General features: G+C 36.0%; 1 protein-coding gene across 4 annotated transcripts in view; it reads right to left on the bottom strand.

Moving 5' to 3' along the window:
- Positions 1-20,221, bottom strand: part of rnf213a (ring finger protein 213a) — a 62,974-nt gene extending 42,753 nt beyond the window's left edge. The window contains exons 1-29 of one of the 4 annotated variants that reach the window (XM_048190901.1): positions 20,040-20,221; positions 17,827-17,942; positions 16,395-16,555; positions 15,567-16,264; positions 15,291-15,443; positions 15,127-15,193; positions 14,533-14,681; positions 14,275-14,445; positions 13,987-14,198; positions 13,603-13,892; positions 11,354-11,613; positions 10,543-10,758; positions 10,181-10,373; positions 9,968-10,023; positions 9,465-9,624; positions 9,198-9,350; positions 9,007-9,105; positions 7,706-7,828; positions 6,460-6,649; positions 6,199-6,372; positions 5,958-6,116; positions 5,281-5,873; positions 5,015-5,174; positions 4,697-4,914; positions 4,477-4,614; positions 2,083-2,247; positions 716-1,991; positions 322-503; positions 60-215 (exon numbers count right to left, since the gene is read on the bottom strand). In XM_048190901.1, coding sequence (XP_048046858.1) covers positions 60-215; positions 322-503; positions 716-1,991; positions 2,083-2,247; positions 4,477-4,614; positions 4,697-4,914; positions 5,015-5,174; positions 5,281-5,873; positions 5,958-6,116; positions 6,199-6,372; positions 6,460-6,649; positions 7,706-7,828; positions 9,007-9,105; positions 9,198-9,350; positions 9,465-9,624; positions 9,968-10,023; positions 10,181-10,373; positions 10,543-10,758; positions 11,354-11,613; positions 13,603-13,892; positions 13,987-14,198; positions 14,275-14,445; positions 14,533-14,681; positions 15,127-15,193; positions 15,291-15,443; positions 15,567-16,264; positions 16,395-16,555; positions 17,827-17,929 — 6,675 coding nt within the window. In that variant the 5' untranslated portion in view covers positions 17,930-17,942; positions 20,040-20,221. The remainder of the gene's footprint in view (positions 1-59; positions 216-321; positions 504-715; positions 1,992-2,082; positions 2,248-4,476; positions 4,615-4,696; positions 4,915-5,014; positions 5,175-5,280; positions 5,874-5,957; positions 6,117-6,198; positions 6,373-6,459; positions 6,650-7,705; positions 7,829-9,006; positions 9,106-9,197; positions 9,351-9,464; positions 9,625-9,967; positions 10,024-10,180; positions 10,374-10,542; positions 10,759-11,353; positions 11,614-13,602; positions 13,893-13,986; positions 14,199-14,274; positions 14,446-14,532; positions 14,682-15,126; positions 15,194-15,290; positions 15,444-15,566; positions 16,265-16,394; positions 16,556-17,826; positions 17,943-20,039) is intronic. The other 3 variants (XM_048190909.1, XM_048190918.1, XM_048190925.1) reach the window with 3 other exon arrangements.
- Positions 20,222-20,557: the final 336 nt, after the last annotated feature.

The raw sequence follows: 20,557 nt of genomic DNA, 5'->3' as shown, positions 1-20,557 counted from the left end.
GCATTAGTCTGATTAATTCCTATGTGATTTAATGAAATAATTTATATCAATTTACTTACAGCTCTTTGGTCATTTTGTGACGTGCTGCCATCAGGTCTCAGGATCTCGATGACATACAAGTGCTTATTACTGCTTTTCCACATGTTTCCTTCTGAGTCCATGAGGTATCCAAGGATCAACAGCCTGAACAGAAATTCATGTAGTCCTTTTTTTACCTGCAAATATATAAAATATACTGAAAAACAGTAGTAACATTTATTTAAATTTATTCATCAAATTAAATAAATAAATAAATAAAAGTAAAATCAGGTAGCTAGCTACCATGGTGGTGACATCAAAATGATAGACTGAAAGCTCTTTTTTCTTCGGGCTGTTGAGCAAGGACTGAAGGATGACATTTTCATCAACTCTTGGCTCAATTAACCTGATGCACTTCAGCTGTGAAGGCTTCTTGGTGTTTCTCTTCAGTTTCTCATACATTCTTTTAATGTAAAGTGATTTTCCTACAATGAATCATAGATATAATTCTGCATCTTACATATTTATAGCAAAATATTTATATTCATACACACACACACACACACACACACACACACACACACACAGAAAACAAAATCTTTTTTTTTCTGTTTCCCGTAAGTGTACTCTATATAGCCAACTAACATGAATTCTGAAAACTAACTAATTTAAATCCATTACTTGAATGTATACTCACCAACTCCTGATCTTTTTGAGGATACAACTCCCACACACTGTCTGTCTTTGAACACAGCAGCAGCACTGGATATGTCAGCTGGGACTGTGAAGTGCCTAGCAAGGTATCGCTGAATACTGATCATTGGTTCTTGAGGAATCAAGTGCAATCTAAATTGACTAAAAGCTGAAGGAAGATATGCATGTTCTCTATTAGAGCTACAGACCAACACCAGCTTGTAATCCTTTCTGCTCTGTGCGGTTTGATGCTGAAAAAATTGCTCCACTTTGTAGCTCACTTCGTAGGTAAGTTGGTCCACATAGAGCATTGTGTATATCTTCTTTCCCCTGTAGCCAGAAGAGAGACAGCGCCTGAGGAAAAGTTCCACTTCTTCATATGGAGTGGAAGCACTACAGAGGAGTACTTCATCATAGGTTGGTAGAGGCTCATTCTTGCTGCTCATGTAAACTGAAATGCATGATATCAGAATTTCTTCAGAAGGGCAGATGATTAGATTTGGTCTTCCAGAAGCCATTCCATTTGGAAGTTCTCTCTGAATGTTTCTTTGTCTCTCATCCTGTGAATACCAATCATCCTCATCTTCACTGGGGCTGTTGGCCAAAATTTCGAGAAGATATCCAAAACTTCTGACATCAAGGGAGTCTGGTAGAAAATTGTTCATGTCTCGCATGTAAGCATTCCAAATCACATCTAGCTTTTCGGACCCATTAGCATGCCCCAATTGACTTTCCCAGTCATCAAACAATGGGCATGGCTCCTCAATACTATCATTCTCAATCATACTAGGGACTTCAACAAAAGTTTGAAAGTCTAAGTCGTCATTTTGCTCAGGACCCTTCTTAATTACTTCATACTGAAGCCTGTGCCAAGCCTGTCTCAAATCTGAAGTGGAGCAATTAGGCTTGATAAAAGAGAGCATCATAAGAACTTGATCTTCCATTTCAGTCATATTTTTCTGGCTGAGCTGACGGCACATGTAGACTACTTGTTCTGCAGTGTAATAGTTTAAGTAGTAATGCTGAGATCTCTGTTTGTCCATAAAAACTTTCCAGAAGCGTAGGCAGCTCTCCATTTTCTTACAGACTTCCAGCAACTGTTCTGTGACATCACCTTCCACCACGATGGCACTGACAACACTCCCTAAGTTGAAGTCCATTATGATGCATGCTTCTTTACTATTACAGTTGATATTTGCCTCCCAGTGTCTGAACAATGGATTTCCAGCAACAAACAAATCAATAAATGCAGAGGCCAACCTCTGTACACTGGCAAAGACCTGGAAACAAGGAATAAGTTCATTCAGGGTTAATTACAATTATAATAGGTGAAATAAAACAGAATCTAATAGCTAAAAAGAGGGAAATCACCTCTGCAAATTGATCGACTTCACACTGGCCCTGATCTCCTTTGCCAGACATTAGCATCAATTTATTCTGTAGATCCTTAAGGTCTTCAAGAGAATAAATGCGTGTCTCACAGCCCTCATCATGCTCTTCCATAATTTGAAGCTTCAGAATATTTTCCAAGCATAACTGAAAAAAAGCAATATTCATGGATTGATATTTCCAAAATATTATATGCATCAATTAGGCTATTCAATGATGATAAAGATAGCTAATAATAAGTGTTGTGCTAATATGGCATGCCATTGCTCCTAAAGGAAACTGTGTACGTTTAAATTAGTAGTAATTAAATTAGTAATCAGCATGACCACTTTTTGATCCCACCTAATTTGTTCTTGATCATGATGACCAGGTCACTATTAGCTGATAGTCCAGCATGTCAATTGCCTAAACTAGCTTGAACTTGCTTGGAAAACATGATTTACCCAAGAAGGCCGATGATGATACAAGTTCCAGTTGGTTGACCAGCTGGACTAACTAGAAACCAGTTAGCATGTTCCAAAACTCACCTACCACATTAAACTGGTTTTAGTTGAAAATCCAGCACAATATTAGCAAATACAGTTGTGCTCATAATTATTGGCACCCTTGGTAAATATGATCAAAGATGACTGTAAAATAAATCTGCATTGTTTATCCTTTTGATCTTTAATTAATAAAATTAGCAAAAACCAAACCTTTCATTGAAGGAAAAGAATGATGAAATAAATGATTTTCTCTAAAACACATTGGCCACAGTTATTGGCACCCCAAGAATTCTTTATGAGTAAACTATCTCTGAAGTATATTCCCATTCATATTTACAATTTTTTGTAGCACATTAGTGATCATGAACATGAAATTGTCCAACCATGACTTATGACAGGCTGGACAGGAGTTTAAACATGAGGAAACACAAAGGCCACATTCCCATAATCATTCATCACAATGGGTAAAACCAAAGAATATAGTATTGATGTGCAGCAAAAGATTGTTGATCTTCACAAAATAGAAAATGGCTGTAAGAAAATAGCTAAAGCATTGAAAATCCCAAAGAAGTTCCAATCAAGATATTACAAAAATATCTGGAAGAGGACATGTGTCTATAGCGTCCTAATGCATGGTGAGGAGGTGAGTTTGAGTGGCCAAATACTCTCCAAGGATGACAGCTGGAGAATTGCAGAGATTAGTTAAATCTTGAGTCTCAGAAAGCCTAAAAAATGATCAAACAGCACCCACATCCACACAAGTTGTTCAGAAGGGTTTCAAAAAATCCTCTGCTCTCATCCAGAAACAATCTCCAGCATATTACATTATCAGACAAGACTGTAACTTCAAAAAGGTTCTATGGTCAGATTTAAAAAAGAGCTTTTTGGCAGCAAACCTAGGTTTGGTGCACACATGGATAAAAAGTACCCCATGTCAACGGTTAAATATACTGCTGGATCGTTAATGTTGTGGGCCTATTTTTCTGCTGGAGGTCCTGGACATCTTGTTCAGATACATGGTATCAATCAAATACCAACAGCTAAAAAAAAAAAAAAATCAAAACCTTCTGCTAGAAATCCAATAATGGGCCATGGTTGGATCGTCCATCAGGACAATGATCCAAAACAAACATCAAATCCAACACAAAAATGTGTCACTGAGCACAAAATGAAGCTTCTGCCATGGTCGTCCCAGTCCCCTGACCTGAACCCTAAAGAAAATGAGTCAAATAAACTGAAGAGAAGCACCACCAACATGGAGCTGGGAATCTGAATGATCTGGAGGGATTCAGTAAAAGGAATGGTCTCTGATCTCTTGTCAGGTGTTCTCCAAACTCACCAAGCATTATAGGAGGTTCCAAAAAGAATTGAATAAAAGGGTGCCAATAATTGTGGCCAATGTGTTTTGGAGAAAAACATTTATTTCATAATTTTAATGTGCTCTTTCCTTTTCTTATTTTTTTAATATTATCATTATTTCTTTTTTACCCCCCCCCCCCCTTTAAATTTATTCAATTAATTTTTTTCATCTCCCTTCTGTTTTATAATTTATATGCTTAATTATATTGTGATTATTTTAAGTATTTTCAATATTATCTCTTTATCTACATTTTTTTCCTTCTCTTTCTCCCAAATAAAACTATATTATATACATTCAAGATAGAGAGGTATATATATATATTATATACACACATAACATACTCTTACACGTCACATAACTACATGTAAATTTAACTTTGTTGCCCGTGTTTTTGTTTTGGTCTTGTTTGTTTATTGTCAAATTATTTCTACTGCACTATTAATTCTGTATTTTGTACTATGTTTCCCTGTACGTCTTACATTGTCTTGCTCTAATTAAAAACAAACAAACAAAAAAACATCAATGACAAACCTTCTTTTGATTTTGTGCACTGATAATGTAAATGCCATTTGTGTTGATAGCTGATGCCAGAGATAGAGAGGACAGTTCAACTGACCCATGGCTGTCCTTGACTGTCTTCAACCATTCTATGTGTCTTGCAGAGTCACACTGAAACAGAGAAAACGTTGTTGGACAAAAATATGAAGAATCTTTTCTTCCTTTGGTTATCAACTTTAGCAGATACTCTTACCAATTTTTTGGGTAGGTTGGGGTCATTGTCAAGTGCTTTCCATAGTTTTTTCAGCATATCTTTAAAAAGTCTGAAGTCAGCATCTGGCTTTAAATCATAGAGCATTGAGGAGTAGCCAAGAACTGCATCATGAAAACAGGCCACACGATCCACATCCAAATCATTCTCTCCGGCAGAGATGGAAGCCAAGTCCACAAAGACTTTCAACTCATTGATGTCTGAAATGATAAAGAGGAATAACATTTTCTTACAAAAGAGCATTAGAAATAATGAAATCACATTCCATTACCAGTTTCAAACACCTATTTTTTTTTTTACCTTCAAGAGCCTCTTTAACCCACATAACGAAATTCTTCCTGAAGCCAAGCTCCTGAAGGCACAGTCTACGGGACTCTGTGATGTCCACAAGCACAGTTTTTGCCTGCATCAACTCATTGTCAATGCTGTCAAGACGCTCTCGTTTAAAATCCAACTGTGTCTAAAGGGAAGAAAGCTTAATGGCTTTACCATATCCCTTAGTTATTTTAATCAAAATGCACTTATTTAACAACAGTAAGCATACTGGCAAAAATTAGATGACTTACAGTAACAAGCAACTTTTCCAAGACTTGAAAGTCTCCTTGTAGGTGAAGCGTCTCTTTGACCATCATGACCACCTGAGCTGACTCTACTGCCAGATGAAGCTCATGGTACTGCTCAATCTGCTGGATTCTTGTCTGGATCCAGCGCTGGTTATCACTGTGGTCCAGTTTGCACATGATTGCAACTTCTGCTGCCAGTTCTTCATATCTTCCCTTGTAGGCTTTGAATGTCACATCAACCTCATCAAAAGTTATGCTACCATCTTTCAGCCTAGTGTATATTTGTCCATAGGTATCATAACATTGTTTGAATATTTCTCTGTTAAGATCTTCGAGTGTGATATCCAATTCCTCCTCATTGACACTCTCTGCAAACTCTTTTGCCTCATTCATCCAACACGATTTGAAAATGTAGCTGTCTTTATAGATATTTAGGACCTCTGCCATAGATCGAACATCATCATCAAGCTCAAAGTAGGTGACTACTCTTGACACTGGAGAGTGAATTTGATTTAATGAATGAACGTCCATGAACTCGTCCAGGTCCATCTCATCAATGTTAATATGGTGTTTTTCTTCCAACCCGTCAAAATCAACTGTAAAAGCACAACAACTTTAGTATTAACATCTCTCTATAAAAACAATCTATTATTATCAGGTGATCAATAGACAGCTTTTACCCATCACATGCTCCTCTAGACTGTGGCACATTGTAATGAGAGCATCCACCAATGCGCTCTCATGATTGATAGCCTTCACCTCCTCTTGTCTAGACTGAAGAAGCCTCTTTATTGCGTTGGTGTCCTTGTATTGTTCATTTTCACAACTCTGGAAACACTCTGGAAAAACAGTAGGGTCATGGCTCCTCACATTATAGTATGTTAAAATGGTAAAAAAGGTACAGCATGTGAGGTATTTTACCTAAATTAAGCAGCTCAAAGAATGCACTCCTCTTCTCTAGGATGAGATTGAGTAGCTTTATCTTTATTTTCCCTGTTACAAGTTGATTTAAAATGTTTGTGAATAATGATGTTGCGATGGCTAATTTCTCTTTAGCTTCTTCAGAAAGCTGTTCGATCAGTTTTTCATCAGCACCTGCAGCCAAAACATAAATATTATCTCAGTCATACGGTTTCGTTCTTTAAACATAAATTGTCATGTGGAGGGAACCCATATAACTACCATGAAGCTGAAAAATATTTTTGGCTGCTGTCCACCCCAGTAGATGTTTGAGAATAACTTCTTCCTCAAGATAGGTTCCTTCTTCATTTCTTGGCCAGGACTTTAGGATGATGGTAGACACAAGCTTTCCAAATTTCCAGTTTATCCGGTATTCATTTAATCTCTCAAAAAGTTTTCCCTCAGATTTATTCTGTTAAAAAAAGTATTAACAGTAACTTAAGTATACATTTGTCTTATTAAAATCCATAAAACATAAGTTTTAACAGTGTACTTTAAACACTGTACTCCAACATATAACTCCCAAAGAAAAGGAAAGTCTACACTAAATTTCTCTATGTCCTAATGACTTTTGAAAGTAATAGTTCACACAAATGAACACTGCACATGTTCACTACACATCGCGTTACATGGTTTCCACATCGCATCAAATGGCCTCCATATTGTGAAGTAAAATAGTTTATTACACAGCTCTCTAGATTATATGATTCTCATTTGTCAATTACAGCATTCAGAGGTCAGATATTTCCCAATATTGACCATTGTCCATGGCAATGCTGCATATCAGACCACTCATCCGGGTAACTGAAACCGACTTTAGTTTCATGTCTCTCGTATCACGCAGTGACACGCTGCTCCCTTGTTTCATACAAACACAACAGGTGTTATCTGTGTTTTAATTTATTGATTGTATGGAAAATAATTGGGAGACCTATCACTCTAATATTGCTTTGCAACCGACTGACTTTACAGTATTCCTGACATTATGACTTAAATTTCGATCTGTTCATCTCACAAAGTTTCCTTATAAATTCATAAGACTTTGAAATATATTGCACAAGTCATATGGACTACTTTATTGATACTTTTACGGTGCTTTTTTCATCCTTTTTGAAGCTTGAAAGATCTAATTCATTCTAACTGCATGCAAAAGAGAAAAACTTTTCTACATTTGTCTTCCAACAAAAAAATATAAGTGTTTGAAACGATGTGAGGGTTGGTGAATTTCATTTTTTGGTGAACTATTCTTTTCCATATACACATTCATATTATATTTTGGCCATATTGCCCACCCCTAAAACTAAGCATTACAAGCCAGCATGCATTCACAACTAAATTCTGCTGGTAGAAAACTGGGAAATAATGAGCTAGGTTTTGGTCCTAATCTCATTTTATTAAATGTTTTAATCTATATGTGTGTGATGATGTATGACCCGATATCAGTGAGAATGAAGTGAAAGACCTTTACCTGGCATATTGTGGTAACAGCCTGGAGAGCACATTTTTCTACGCTACCCACCAGAAAAGGCTGGGAGTTGTTAAGTTCATTAATCTTTGAGCAATAAATCTCGATTTGATCCAGCTGATCTTCCTAACAAGAGTGAAAACAAATTGCTTATTTACAAATAAATAAGATGTGACAACAAATTCTGCAACATTTTAATATCAATAATTACACTGATATCTGATGAGCCTTACGTTATGCTAGGTACACACTAAAAGATTTTTAAAATCTTATAAGTTTTTCAAAATGTGAGAGACCACAAACATGAGGACAAAAAATCCTGGATTTAACCGTTTTGCTCCTATAGTGTGCGGTGTGCCGTAATGTGACAGGACACCACACACAAACAGATTTTTAACCAGAGTCCCGACTGTGAACGCAGGAAATCTCGCAAAATCTCTCGAGACTTTAGAATAAACAGATGATAGGATGATAGGCAGGAAGAAATTGCTAAGAAAGTGATAGTGTTTGGAATGATTTTGGTATGTTTTACAGGACACATTGTATAAACACTAGTGCTGTTGCCACAAATCGACAAGCTGATCCGCCATCTCTGCTGTCCAAATCCATTTAACTTTGTGCTGCAGCATGACTGCATTTATTACGCTTCTGTCTACCGTCAGCTCACTTTCTGATTGGATATTGTTTAGTTTCACGTGATGATCTCCAGAGCGTGTGCGCGTTTGTCCTCGGGGTTCCCCCACATATCAGGATTTCTGATCGTAAATATTCAACATATTGAATATTTATGATTCGTGATCGGGATGGCTACCACGTTCTTCCGAGCAGATTCAGTCACTCTTAACACACCTCACGCCACAGGAAAATCTGATAAGATAATTTGTAGAACCATCACGGTAATAGGGACATTACCTAGGATTGTGGGAAGGGGAGAAATCAGCCCAAAATCAGACCCATTATCTTGTGGTGTGTACCCAGCATTCATATATATATATATATATATATATATATATATATATATATATATATATATATATATATATATATATATATATATATATATATATATATATATATATATATATAGCAATAATACATTCATATTAAGAAGTTCAAATTGCAAGTTCAAAAGTTAAGACATCATTTCTTTTTCTATCTTACTGTAGAAACACTGTCAGAGTATTTAGTCAAGCTTTTTTGATTTTTATTAGTATATATTTTTTTTTTAATGTAATTAAAATATTGGGCTGGTTCTTGACTCTCAACCCATCTAGACGTGTATACTGGAACTGTGTAATAATTACCTGTTGATATTTCCCCTCAAAGTCCATTGTAAATGTCTCTCTCCATTCTTTAGTGAAATCCTTACTCATGAAATCTATGGCAATAATGTTATTCCAAATCTGTAAAACAGAACATATATAAATATAATATATTATATAGATTTAAAATGTGTGGACAGGTTAGTTTGGATGAACATACTTGTTCTGCTTACCTCAACCTCTGTAGTGAAGCTGGTACCCGTCATATAACTTCTGTTTAAAAGCTTCCCTTTAAAAGTCTTTCTGATCCACGCTCTCACAGACCGCTTGACATCACTGAGTAATGCAAGTGTCTTCTCAGAAAAAGTGTCTGCTTCTTGTGTTGTCTTAGGGTTGAACAAACATTAAAATTGACACTGAATCAATTGTATGTCTTCTGAATATCTATTGCCTTTAATAAGTGATTTTAAACATAGATAATATGATCTTAGATGGAATACCTGGGCAAATCCTGACACAGAGGCCACAAGGTTCATGCAAGCAACAGGAATATCAGTGAAATTTTGTCCATAGCTGTAGTAATGAACTAGATTGCAGATCTTCTCTAGGAGTTTGCAAGTTGCTTGTATGCACTGAAAGCCATAAGCCTCATTCAGACAGCTACAACAGTAATGAAAGCCAGTTAACCATGGCACACTGATAGGGCTACTGGATTTGTTTGGATCTGAATTTCATCTTCTGTATTTTGTATTTTTTTTGTATTTATTCTGTAAGCCCACATTTTTATTTTATTTCTTATTTTTTTCATATTTGGCAGTTATGTTAATTTTCTCCACTTTTCTAATCAACTAGGGCAGTGACTATTGCCACTTCAACATCAAATTATTACAAATATATTATTTACATAAAAGGCAATAAATACCTGAATACCAAAATACCAATATCTGAACTTATTCAAATATATAAAAATAATGTTCCTCAAAATTTAGTTGAAGAACAGTACCTGTATCGTTGTTCGAGCAAGTGACTTTGAATGTGTTCCAGAGTGTCCGCTACACTCTAAGAGAAAATAATAATAATTAAATATAGACACTCCAAACAACAGCATTTTTCTCTGTTACAGTACCAATTATTTGCTGATGGTATACTGCATGCTAATTTAATCTGTTCTGGTTTGTACATATATGGTAATTTCTGGTGATGGATTGATACTCACTGTGGAAGTGCTGTAGTTTATATCATTGGGGCATTTCATGGTGAAAAGCTGCAGGATGTCCAGGAGCTCAACATGGAAGATGGAGCTGCACTCGACCAACTCCTCTACAGTCATCAGATACATCCAAGACCGGGTCAGCAGTCTGTCTATATCAGCCAAATGTCCATTTGCCTTCATGAGATTCAACATCGCCCTAAAATAGAGGGATTCAACAATGACATCAAAAAAAAAAAAAAAAAAAAAAAAAAAAAAAGGTTAGGTTAGGTGTTTAACCTAAAGTTGAATATTAACATGATCTAAATCAGAAATTCCAAATTAAAACCACAGAAAAGCATTTGGAAACCTACAGATAAATTTAATACCTTCTTTCTTGGGTTCTGAAGTAAGATACAGTGGCTGATTTGAGTCCCTGCAGTCCAGCCCAGCTCTGCTCAGATTTTGAGTTGACCTTAGTAAACACTGGCTCAAATGGTTTTGAAGTGCCTTTGAGAAGGTGCAGAAGTGGAATTACAATGATCCATCTGGTCATTTCCTCGGCTCTCACTCTGTTGATCAGCGCCTCCACCATGTCAGACAAGCTGAAGAATGTAATGAATGTTATCAAGACCTTTTAGACACTAATACTATTCTCAGAACAAGCTGGACCCAGGTCTGTTCTTTGCACTTTAAACTGTACAAGTTTCCTTGACAGCATCTGTGGCCTTATGTGGCATAATAAACATCATTATTAGACAGTTTAAAGCTATAGTGGAAGGCATGATTTTCACTGATTACTTATAATTACACTGTAGTTTGACCCTTGCACAAAGCTATTGTATTAAAGAAGATGACTTAAAAATAACACACAAGGACTACTTTTGTAGTATACTGAATGTAGTATGCTTTTACTCTATGGAACAAAAAAAAAAGCATAAACATTCTGCTGAACCTTTCATTTTGTATTCTATGGGGGGAAAATAATGAGCTTATATTTTTGTTAAAGAACTTCTTTACAATTCAACACTAACTGTAACTGTAACCTTTTTTTTAAAATCGAATATGATTTTTTTTTACCATTATTTAAAAAAATAAGAAGAACAGCACAATATGTAACACCTCTTTATTCTAGAGGTGTTTTGTTTTGTTTTTTAATTATCTTTATAATTTACATTTTACCAAGATAACTGTACTCACTTTTTTATTTCTGAGAATGATTCTGTTATGTCAGTCCAGAAAGAAAGGAATTCATCCTTGGGTAATTTGGGCAGGCAGAGGGCAGTGCAGAGACGAGAAAGATTTGCATTGTCTAATTCTAGACGATACTGTTTCCAAACATAGAGCATAATGAGACCAGACTTCAGTGGCTCCTTGATGAAAGAACTCTTTCCCTCGCTGTCCTTCTGTAGCTCTGGAGTCACCCGCTCCAGCATGAACTTCTTCAGGAGCATGCTCACCTAACAGGATAAAATGAGACAGTATGTTAAATTTCATGTTGACATTTACATTTGAGCACCAGATTATGTCTTCCGGTCTGTGCTCTTAAAGGCATAGTTCACCAAAAAGTGAAAATTCTGTCATTATTTAAATTTACATTATTGTCTCACACTTTAAATGTGCATGACCTTTTTTCAGTGGAACACAAAAGGTGTATATTGGATAAAATAATATTGCAGAGTGCTTCCGTCAACTGGGATTGTCAAGTTTAAAAAAAATATATATCACTGCATATACACATGTCCACGTCACCTGCCATATTTGAAATGAATGTGACCAGACCACAAATTATATTTAGAAGCTGAATTCAGAAGTCTTTCAGAAGGAATACATAACAAGTCATGTGGACTGCTTATATGTCACTTTAAGTTGTAATTTTTAGACTTTGACAGCCCCACCCCCAATTTTGCTGATATACTGTTTTAATATACACTGACTGAGCACTTTATTAGGAATAATGTGATAATACTGGGTAGGTGGGTCTTCCTTTGCTTTCAAAACAGTCGAAGTTCTTTGTGACATGGACTCAACATTACTTTGAGATTCTGGTCCATGTTTACATGATTTCTGCAGATTTGTTAATCTCACGTTACACCACATTCCAGATGTGTTTTATTGGAATCGGATCTGGGAAAGCCAGAAGAACAATGAACATCAACAAGTTCATTAAATCAGTTTGAGGTGACTTTTGCTTTCTGATATGGTACACTATAATGCTGGAAGTAGCCATTAGAAGATGAGTAAATTGTGGCCATGAAGGGATGCACATAGTCAACAAAAAATTGATTGATTAGTATTAACAGGCCTAAAGTGTGCAAAGAAAACATTCCCCACACCATTACACCGCCATCACCAGCCTGGACTGTTGACACAAGGCAGGTTTAGTCCATGATTTATGGTTTTGCACCAAACTCTGTCCCTACCCTCTGTGTGCCTCATCAAGATTCTTCAGATCAGGCTACATTTTTCCAGTCTTCAACTTTGCAGTTTTGGTGAGCCTGTGCCCACTGCAGTCTCAGCTAACTGTTCTTGGCTGACAGAAGTGTAACCCAACATGTGGGGCTTCTCAGACAAAAGGCTGCATATCTCAGCTGCCACATCATCAAAGTTTGCTGAAGGCCATGTCAATCGGAAGGATCCTTGGAAGGCAGCCTTCATTTTGGATCCTTCTTTCAGCCTATTTTGAAGGACGCATCGGATGTATCCTTTGCGGCCTTAAATGACCCAAAATCCTTTGTACACATTTAAGTCCTTACTGAGCTCATCTGAGTTTATTATGAAATATAAGACAAAAATAATGTTTTCAGACATGAAAGTTTTGTTTTGCTGTAAATTAATCATTTAACACTAAACTGCCAATAATGTAAGCCACTGGGAGACCTCAGGCAGCTGTCATTCACTGTACTGCATTAATATAAAGTCAGTTAATATAAAGATTTGTAACACATCATTTGTTACATCATAACAGATTGTTTATCTGAGTTGCCGAAGCCGCTCTGTCCGCTCAAATCAGTCTGGCCATTCTCCTTTGACCTCTCTCATCATCAAGACATTTTGCTCTGCAAAACTGCCACTTAATGGATATTGTTTGTTTTTGGCACCATTCTGAGAAAACTCTAGAGACTGTTGTGCATGAAAATACCAGGAGATCAGCAGAAACACTCTAGCCAGCCTGTCTGGCATCAACAATCATTGTCAAAATCACTGTGATCACATTTGTCCCCATTCTGATGTGAACATTAACTGAAGCTCCTGACCCATATATGCACTGCTGCTACACGACTGGCTGATTAGATAATAGCAAGTAGGTGCTCAGTGCTCAATTGAGTATATATATTAAACAGTACTCAGAATATTCTGTAGTGTTTTTTTTAAGTATGAGAGTGAGGCAATGTCTTGTAAATTATGAACGTGTTCAATATATGCCAAGATGCATATGGTTTACTTACATCTTTTTCACTGTAATCGAGTTGGGACCATTTCATCTGTTTCTTTTCATATACATAAGGGTTTCCATAGATCTCATAAAACTGTCGGAGTTGACTAAAGAAGTTGCTGAGGTTAATTTTGCTCCAGCTTGTCAGGAGGTCAAAGATACTTTCCAGCATGAACGTACCAGCGATTTTTCTTCCCTGAAGTACACTTTTCTTTTGATCAGGCCAAACAGCTTTTTTGAACCATTCAAACATATTATTAGACGGTTCTGCACAGATGATATCATCATACTGATGCCATTCCCCTGCAATACACAAAAAGAAAAAATTTAGTCTTAAAAAAAAAGAAAATTAAAGTTGAAAAAAAAAAAAAAAGGACTTCTGATGAGCTTCACCTACCTTCATCATTTAGGAGATGTGATTTGACAAACAGACATCTGTTGGTGGTTTCATTCGAATCCAGTTTATAGATGTATTCATATTGTAATTCAAACTTCTGCTTTTTTTTTGCTTTATACACAACATACTTGTAGGGAATGGACACAGCTTCAGCGTCAGTTTTTTTGCAAACAAACTTCCCTTCAACAAGAAATCCATGCTCTCCAAGATTCCTGAAATCAAATTATTCTTAAATAAATGGAAATAGTAATGAATAATCAAAAGCTGGCCCAGAAAATCTTTACTTACCGTGACACAGACAGTTCAACAAGATCTTTTTCCCAGTTACCAATGTGACTACCAGCCCTTACAAAAATATAATCCTCCTCTGGGTTAAACTTGAAGTCTTTCGACAGGACTGCATGAAAGTAAATGGTGAGTTTGTCTCTAGAACTTATATGTTGAGTTGATGCTGGATTTCTGCAATTTAAAAATATTAATGAGATAATAATCCAGGGGGAATTGTTTATTTATTTATTTTTTACCTTAGGTGCTATGAAAACCTACCTTTTTGGGAGCGCAACACACTGACTTTCTGTATCACCACTTTCTTTGCCTTTCTGGTCTGCAGTAGAATCTTTCTTCCCATGAGCAGACTGCTGCTTCTCACTCTGCTCAACCTTTACTGCTGAAGCTCCACTGGAACCATGATTCTTCTTAATGCAAAATAAACACTAAATGTATTAACTTAACTCCATGTTTGTAGTTTCCAGTAAAAGACCAATATATCGGATTGGATATCGGAAGACCAATATATCGGACAAGATTTGGGCTTGATTTATGCATTTATAGATGTAATATATATATATATATTATATTATATTATATATATATATATATATATATATATATATATATATATATATATATATATATATATATATATATATATATATATATATATATATATATATATATATATATATATATAGATAGATAGATAGATAGATAGATAGGGAGATGAGAGAGAAAGAGAGAGAGTGAAATTTCAGAAAATGCAAAACAAAATCAGAATAATAAGATTCATTATTTGTTTACATTATTAACAATATTTTTTTTATTTATAATTTCAATATAAATATATATTTAATTTTTGTTTACCTTGGATTTGCTCTGTGGGCCAAATACCATTTCCTGTGATGATTTCTGTGGTTCATCCTTCTGATTTCTGTAATTTTTTTAAAGTGAAAGTATATATTATTATTTGTCATTTTAATTAACCTACTTTAAAAATGGGAAGAAGAAGCATTTATCAAAATACATACTTTTTGGTTTTAGGAGATGAAACATGCTGAACGTCTTTATTGGTTTCGGTTTCCCCACTTTCATTGTGTTTCTCAGCTTCTGTTTTCTTCTGGTCAGAACAAGCAGACTGCTGCTTCTCCTGTGATGATTTCTGTGCTTCATCCTTCTGATTTCTGTAATTTTTCAAAGTCAAAGTACACAGTATTATTTGACATTTCAATAAAAAAAGGCATTAAAAAAAACTACTTAAAGAAGCAGCAGTATTTATTAAAAATTTATCAAAGGCTTTGGCATACTTTTTGGTTTTAGAAGATGAAACATGCTGAATGTCTTTATTGGTTTCAGTATTGCCGCTTTCATCGTGTTTCTCAGATTCTGTTTTCTTCTGGTCAGAACGAGCAGACTGCTGCGTCTCACTCTGCTCAACCTTCACAGATGAATCTCCACCGGAGCTGCGGTTCTCCTGTTGTTCCACATCCTGATGATCTGTCTCCATTTGATTGCCTGTGCTGCTCTTTATGTTTGAATTCTGGTCCACATTAGCATTCTGATTGAGAGTAGTTTGTGCTCCTCTGGACATGCTCTTCTGGCCTTTTTTCTTACATTCAACTTTGGCTTTCTCAGTCTGCTGTTCTGCTCCCACTGACACTGGTGGAGAAGCTGTGGCAGTGCTGGTAATGATCAGCTTTTGAGTCACTCCAGGCGCTACACAGCTCTCCTTGCTACTATCCGACTGTCCTTTACCAGCATCTGTGGGTAAAGCAGAGACATCGAGCTGTGTTGGCCCAGCGGTTTCATTAACTTGTGGGCTCAGATGAGTGGATGATTGAGCTAGTTTGGGCATGTCATCTAAAGTGCAGTTGGAATCATCACTGTCAGAAGACTGGTCCTCCATTTTCTCCTCTTTATCAGTCAGAGATATATCAGAGAGTTCAGAGGTCAGAGACAAAGGCCCCTCTACAACACTCGATTTTTTCTTCTTTTTTTTTCTTTTCTGTAGAAGCGGGATGAATAAAAATATGCATTATAAAATAGGAATTAAAACAGAATTTCATAATAAGAAACATTTTAAAAACTTAATCCAGGGGTACTTAATTGTTAAAGCTGATTTTCATGTCCAGCACCTTTTTCTTTGGGTTAGGGCAGGTATCTTCATTTGGACGCTTCGGAGAGACACTGGAATTCTGGCAATCCAGAGCTTCTGACTCAGGTCCGATATCAGTCATTTCTGCATCGGTGCCATGTGGAATGTTTGAGGATGTTTGAGACTCTTCTTGTGGCTTGGCTGATAAACACAAAAACAAAGGTCACACAGCAGACACACACACCCTGACAAAAACTACTGATAACCTCTTACGAAGGATTCATTCATTCACACTGAACTTAATTCTAGCTTCAAATCCTATCTTTAGGACTGACTGTCCACACTGTCATTCCTTAAAGGAAGAAATCGGATCTGTTAAAAATGTGTAGTAAATAACTGGCATATCAACATCATTAAGCCACAGTAATGACTTAAAGTCAACATGAAACATCATTCTCAACTCATTTTGACTCTGTAATGTCAAGTATCTCTAAGTGGAACTGGATGTTCAACAAGAAAACAAAAATGTAGGGCAGATTTCATTTATCTGGAATTCACTGAAAGATGAAAAGTGTCTTGTTCTGTTTCCATCCAAATGTTTTGCATTTCTAAAGCACATTTCTGAAAATTCAACTAAATAAAATGCACCATATTTTGAGTTTCCAGTTTCAAGCTCCAAAAAGGACTTTGCGTATTTTAAGTCGTGTTTTTTAATCATCTAAAATGTGCTGACTTATATTCCAAAGAGACTTATATAATGCTATTAACGTTAAGTACACAAAATAAGAGTATGCATATGGCACACATACATAAATAAGAGCTAAAAACAAATCAGTTCTAGCATTGCTAATCTGACTTTGCAGCCTCATTATAACAGTAAAATGCAGTCAACGAAAACTGAAATGTGTCGCTTTTTCTGTTTAAAACTGACTGTTGTACAGTATGCAAAGGAAAACTCAAATTGTGCAGCAGAATGCAAATTTGCCCATTTAAGTGGTTATTCATTCTCAAATCAAATTTAAACATTGTTCATCTCGAGTACAAATAATATGTGATTTCACACCAGTAACATCACATTTTATTTTTTTCATTAATTTATCTGACACACAGAACCAATGAGGTTTTATATTATTGGTTGTAAAATGTACCTCGCACCAGCATACAGATCTACATTGAGCTAATCATTCCTCAACAAATAAGCAAGTTTGTGATTGATCAAGTAATGTTTGAGCATCAACTGCAAAATGTGTTATTCTTTGAATTAAGCCATTATGAACTTTTAAAATATGGTTATGTGTACTTATACTTTGGGGTGGGGGCACTTCATGATAAAAAGTTTGCCGACCCCTAATATAGTGAATGCCACACAGTTACAGACCACAAATAAGTGAATAAAAATAATCATTGAAAATAAGGAAATAATTCATTGTAAGAAATAAATGAAACAAAGAAATGTGATGTCAAGCACCTACCTGGTACTGTGTCACATGACTTGGACGACAGCTTATAGCCACACTCACTGCAGAATTTGGGTGCCTTTTCCAAAGACAAATGATTGCATTTAAGACACTTCATTCTGAGGTGATGTCTGCAAAGAGCAAAAGTATGAGGGCTATAAGTGGATTTGCCCACTTTTCAATAACATAATGATCACAAACAAGAGGTCACATGATTTCTCAGAACTCCATATTGCTTTCAATTTCCATTTGCTTATAATTTAAAGTTCATCATCTAGAAACTCAATCAGCAACCATGACATGTTGGGGAGTAACTAGTTACATGAAACTGAGTAACTTAATTTAATAAAAAAATTAATTTAATATCTGAATATATATCTGAATCCTTTCTATAAAAGCTATGATATGCTGAATAATTTGTTTAATTGATTTCCTTCCAGTCAACTTTCCATGAATATGCTTTGGCACAGCACTCTGTGAACAGCCAGCTCTTTCAGCAATGACCCTCTGTGGCTTACCCTCACTGTAGAGGGTCTTGATGATCGTTTTCTGGACAACTGTCAAGTCAGCAGACTTCCCCATGACTGCTGTTGGGATTTATACCCTGAGAATGGTAATTTAATAGAACTTGAAATTAAATATTCTAATAATTTGAGATACTGATTTTTTTATTATTTTGATGAGCAGCAAGCTGTAATCTAGAACATATTTAAGTTTTACTTTTTTAATTAAATTACAGAAAAAAATACTTTTTCATGATATTCTAATTTATTGAGATGCACCTGTATATTTGCTACAATACAGTACATACATACTGTGCACTGCCATTCTTTAACTGGAAAAGCATTTTGCAAACACATATTTCCGGCTCTACATTCTGTTTGGATGAGTCAAGCCGGTGCGATATGTGCGCGTGCGTGCGCGCACACACACACACACACACACACACACACACACACACACACACACACACACACACACACACACACAAACAAACAAACAAACACACACACACACACACAAACACACACACACAAACACACCTGTGACAGACCTGAATATCATCAATGTATCAATCATTTGAACTGAGATTTTTATTATATGTTGCTTGGCAAACATTAACAACCAACAGCTATGTAATTTTATAAAAGCAAGAAGCCACTCCAAGCCACATGTTGCTTCACCTTGTTGTGCCTCCTGAGTGAAATCTCTGGAAAAGCCCGTCTTTTATGACTTCCGTGAAAATTACACTTACACAACAGAAAAATAATCAAAACAACGAATAAAAATACATAAATTAAAGCAGATATGAACTAATAGATAACACATAAATTCAACGTAAATTAATATATAAATTAATGAATAAAAGCACTTTGTGCATTTTGCAGGCAGGTCCTCTACATCAGCGGTTCCCAACCACGTTCCTAGAGGCCACCCAACACAGCATATTTTGTATCTCTCCTTTGTCTGACACACCTATTTCAGGTCTTGGAGTCTCTACTAATGAGCTGATGATCTGAATCAGGTGTGTTTGATTACACACAGACATGGAAAACATGCAGTGTTGGGGGGGGGCCTCCAAGAATGTAGTTGGGAACCCCTGCTCTACAATATTGACAAGTCCTCCGATAGAAGCCGCTGTCGCTCAATTCACTCTAAACTAAAAGTATTGCGAGCAAGAAGAAACCGAGCATAAAATGAAACTATAATAATTTGTAGACATTACGAGTTTAATCATGAAGCATAGTTGGATATATGTGTAGAAATGTAATATTTACATATACCATTCCTTTTACGTTATATTATTTAACGTCAGTATGACGTGTCTGAATGGCGAACCTGCATTTCACAACCATCTTCTAATCTATTTTAAACAACACAAAACTTACACGTCTCACATCTCTGTTGACAGCTTAACATCACGGTCTTTGCATAATAAGCCAGTATTAACATTATATCAGTAAAACTGCACAACACACAGCCCGTAATAAACACGATAACGTAATACTTAAATTCACAAGCAAGCTAACCAGAATTCAGCTTAGGCAAGTTTATTTAAAAGAATAAATAGACTGTGCGAGTGTTATTTTAGCAGTAGAGACGATATGATGTATGATATTAATGGCCGATTCAGACAAACTCGCAGTCTGAACGCTTCCTCATGTGACATGCTAACGCTAAACAAACACGGATTGTAAAGACAAGCGGACCCCAGGTTTGTGTCTTACCTATAGTGCAGGTGTGAGTTGTCACAGATGAGCACACATGTCACGGCATGTCATCGTATATTTGACACTCACAACACAGCTCTGGTCAGATCTGGTCGCGTCAATATGTTCACACAGTGAAGCTACTGAGGAAAAGCTAGGCACTTAAACATCTCTGAACTTTCGTTTCGTGAAAAATGGGCGTGAGTTTCATGTGTATCCGCTTATCCGAAACTACAAGCCAATAAAATCCATGGAAATATGATCATTCAGAAATCATGAGATGAAGCTGATATCTTAATAAACTTGACTATTATATTTTATAAATGATTATCCAGAAAGAACTACAGTATATGTACAGGGCCTTTAGAAAATAACCCCACACCCCCCTCAGTTTTTTTTTTTTTTTTCCATTTAGGTCAAGGTAAAGAATATTAAATGTATCACCCCCCTCCCCTTCCCTACTTTTTGGACCTTGAATGATGGAAATTACATTGCTTTGTACTGGGGATAAAAAAAAATATCCTCTTGGATTTCAC

The sequence above is a fragment of the Megalobrama amblycephala genome, linkage group LG1 (assembly GCF_018812025.1).
Source record: "Megalobrama amblycephala isolate DHTTF-2021 linkage group LG1, ASM1881202v1, whole genome shotgun sequence".
NCBI classification, from domain to species: domain Eukaryota; kingdom Metazoa; phylum Chordata; class Actinopteri; order Cypriniformes; family Xenocyprididae; genus Megalobrama; species Megalobrama amblycephala.
This window is presented reverse-complemented; position numbering and strand designations above follow the sequence as displayed.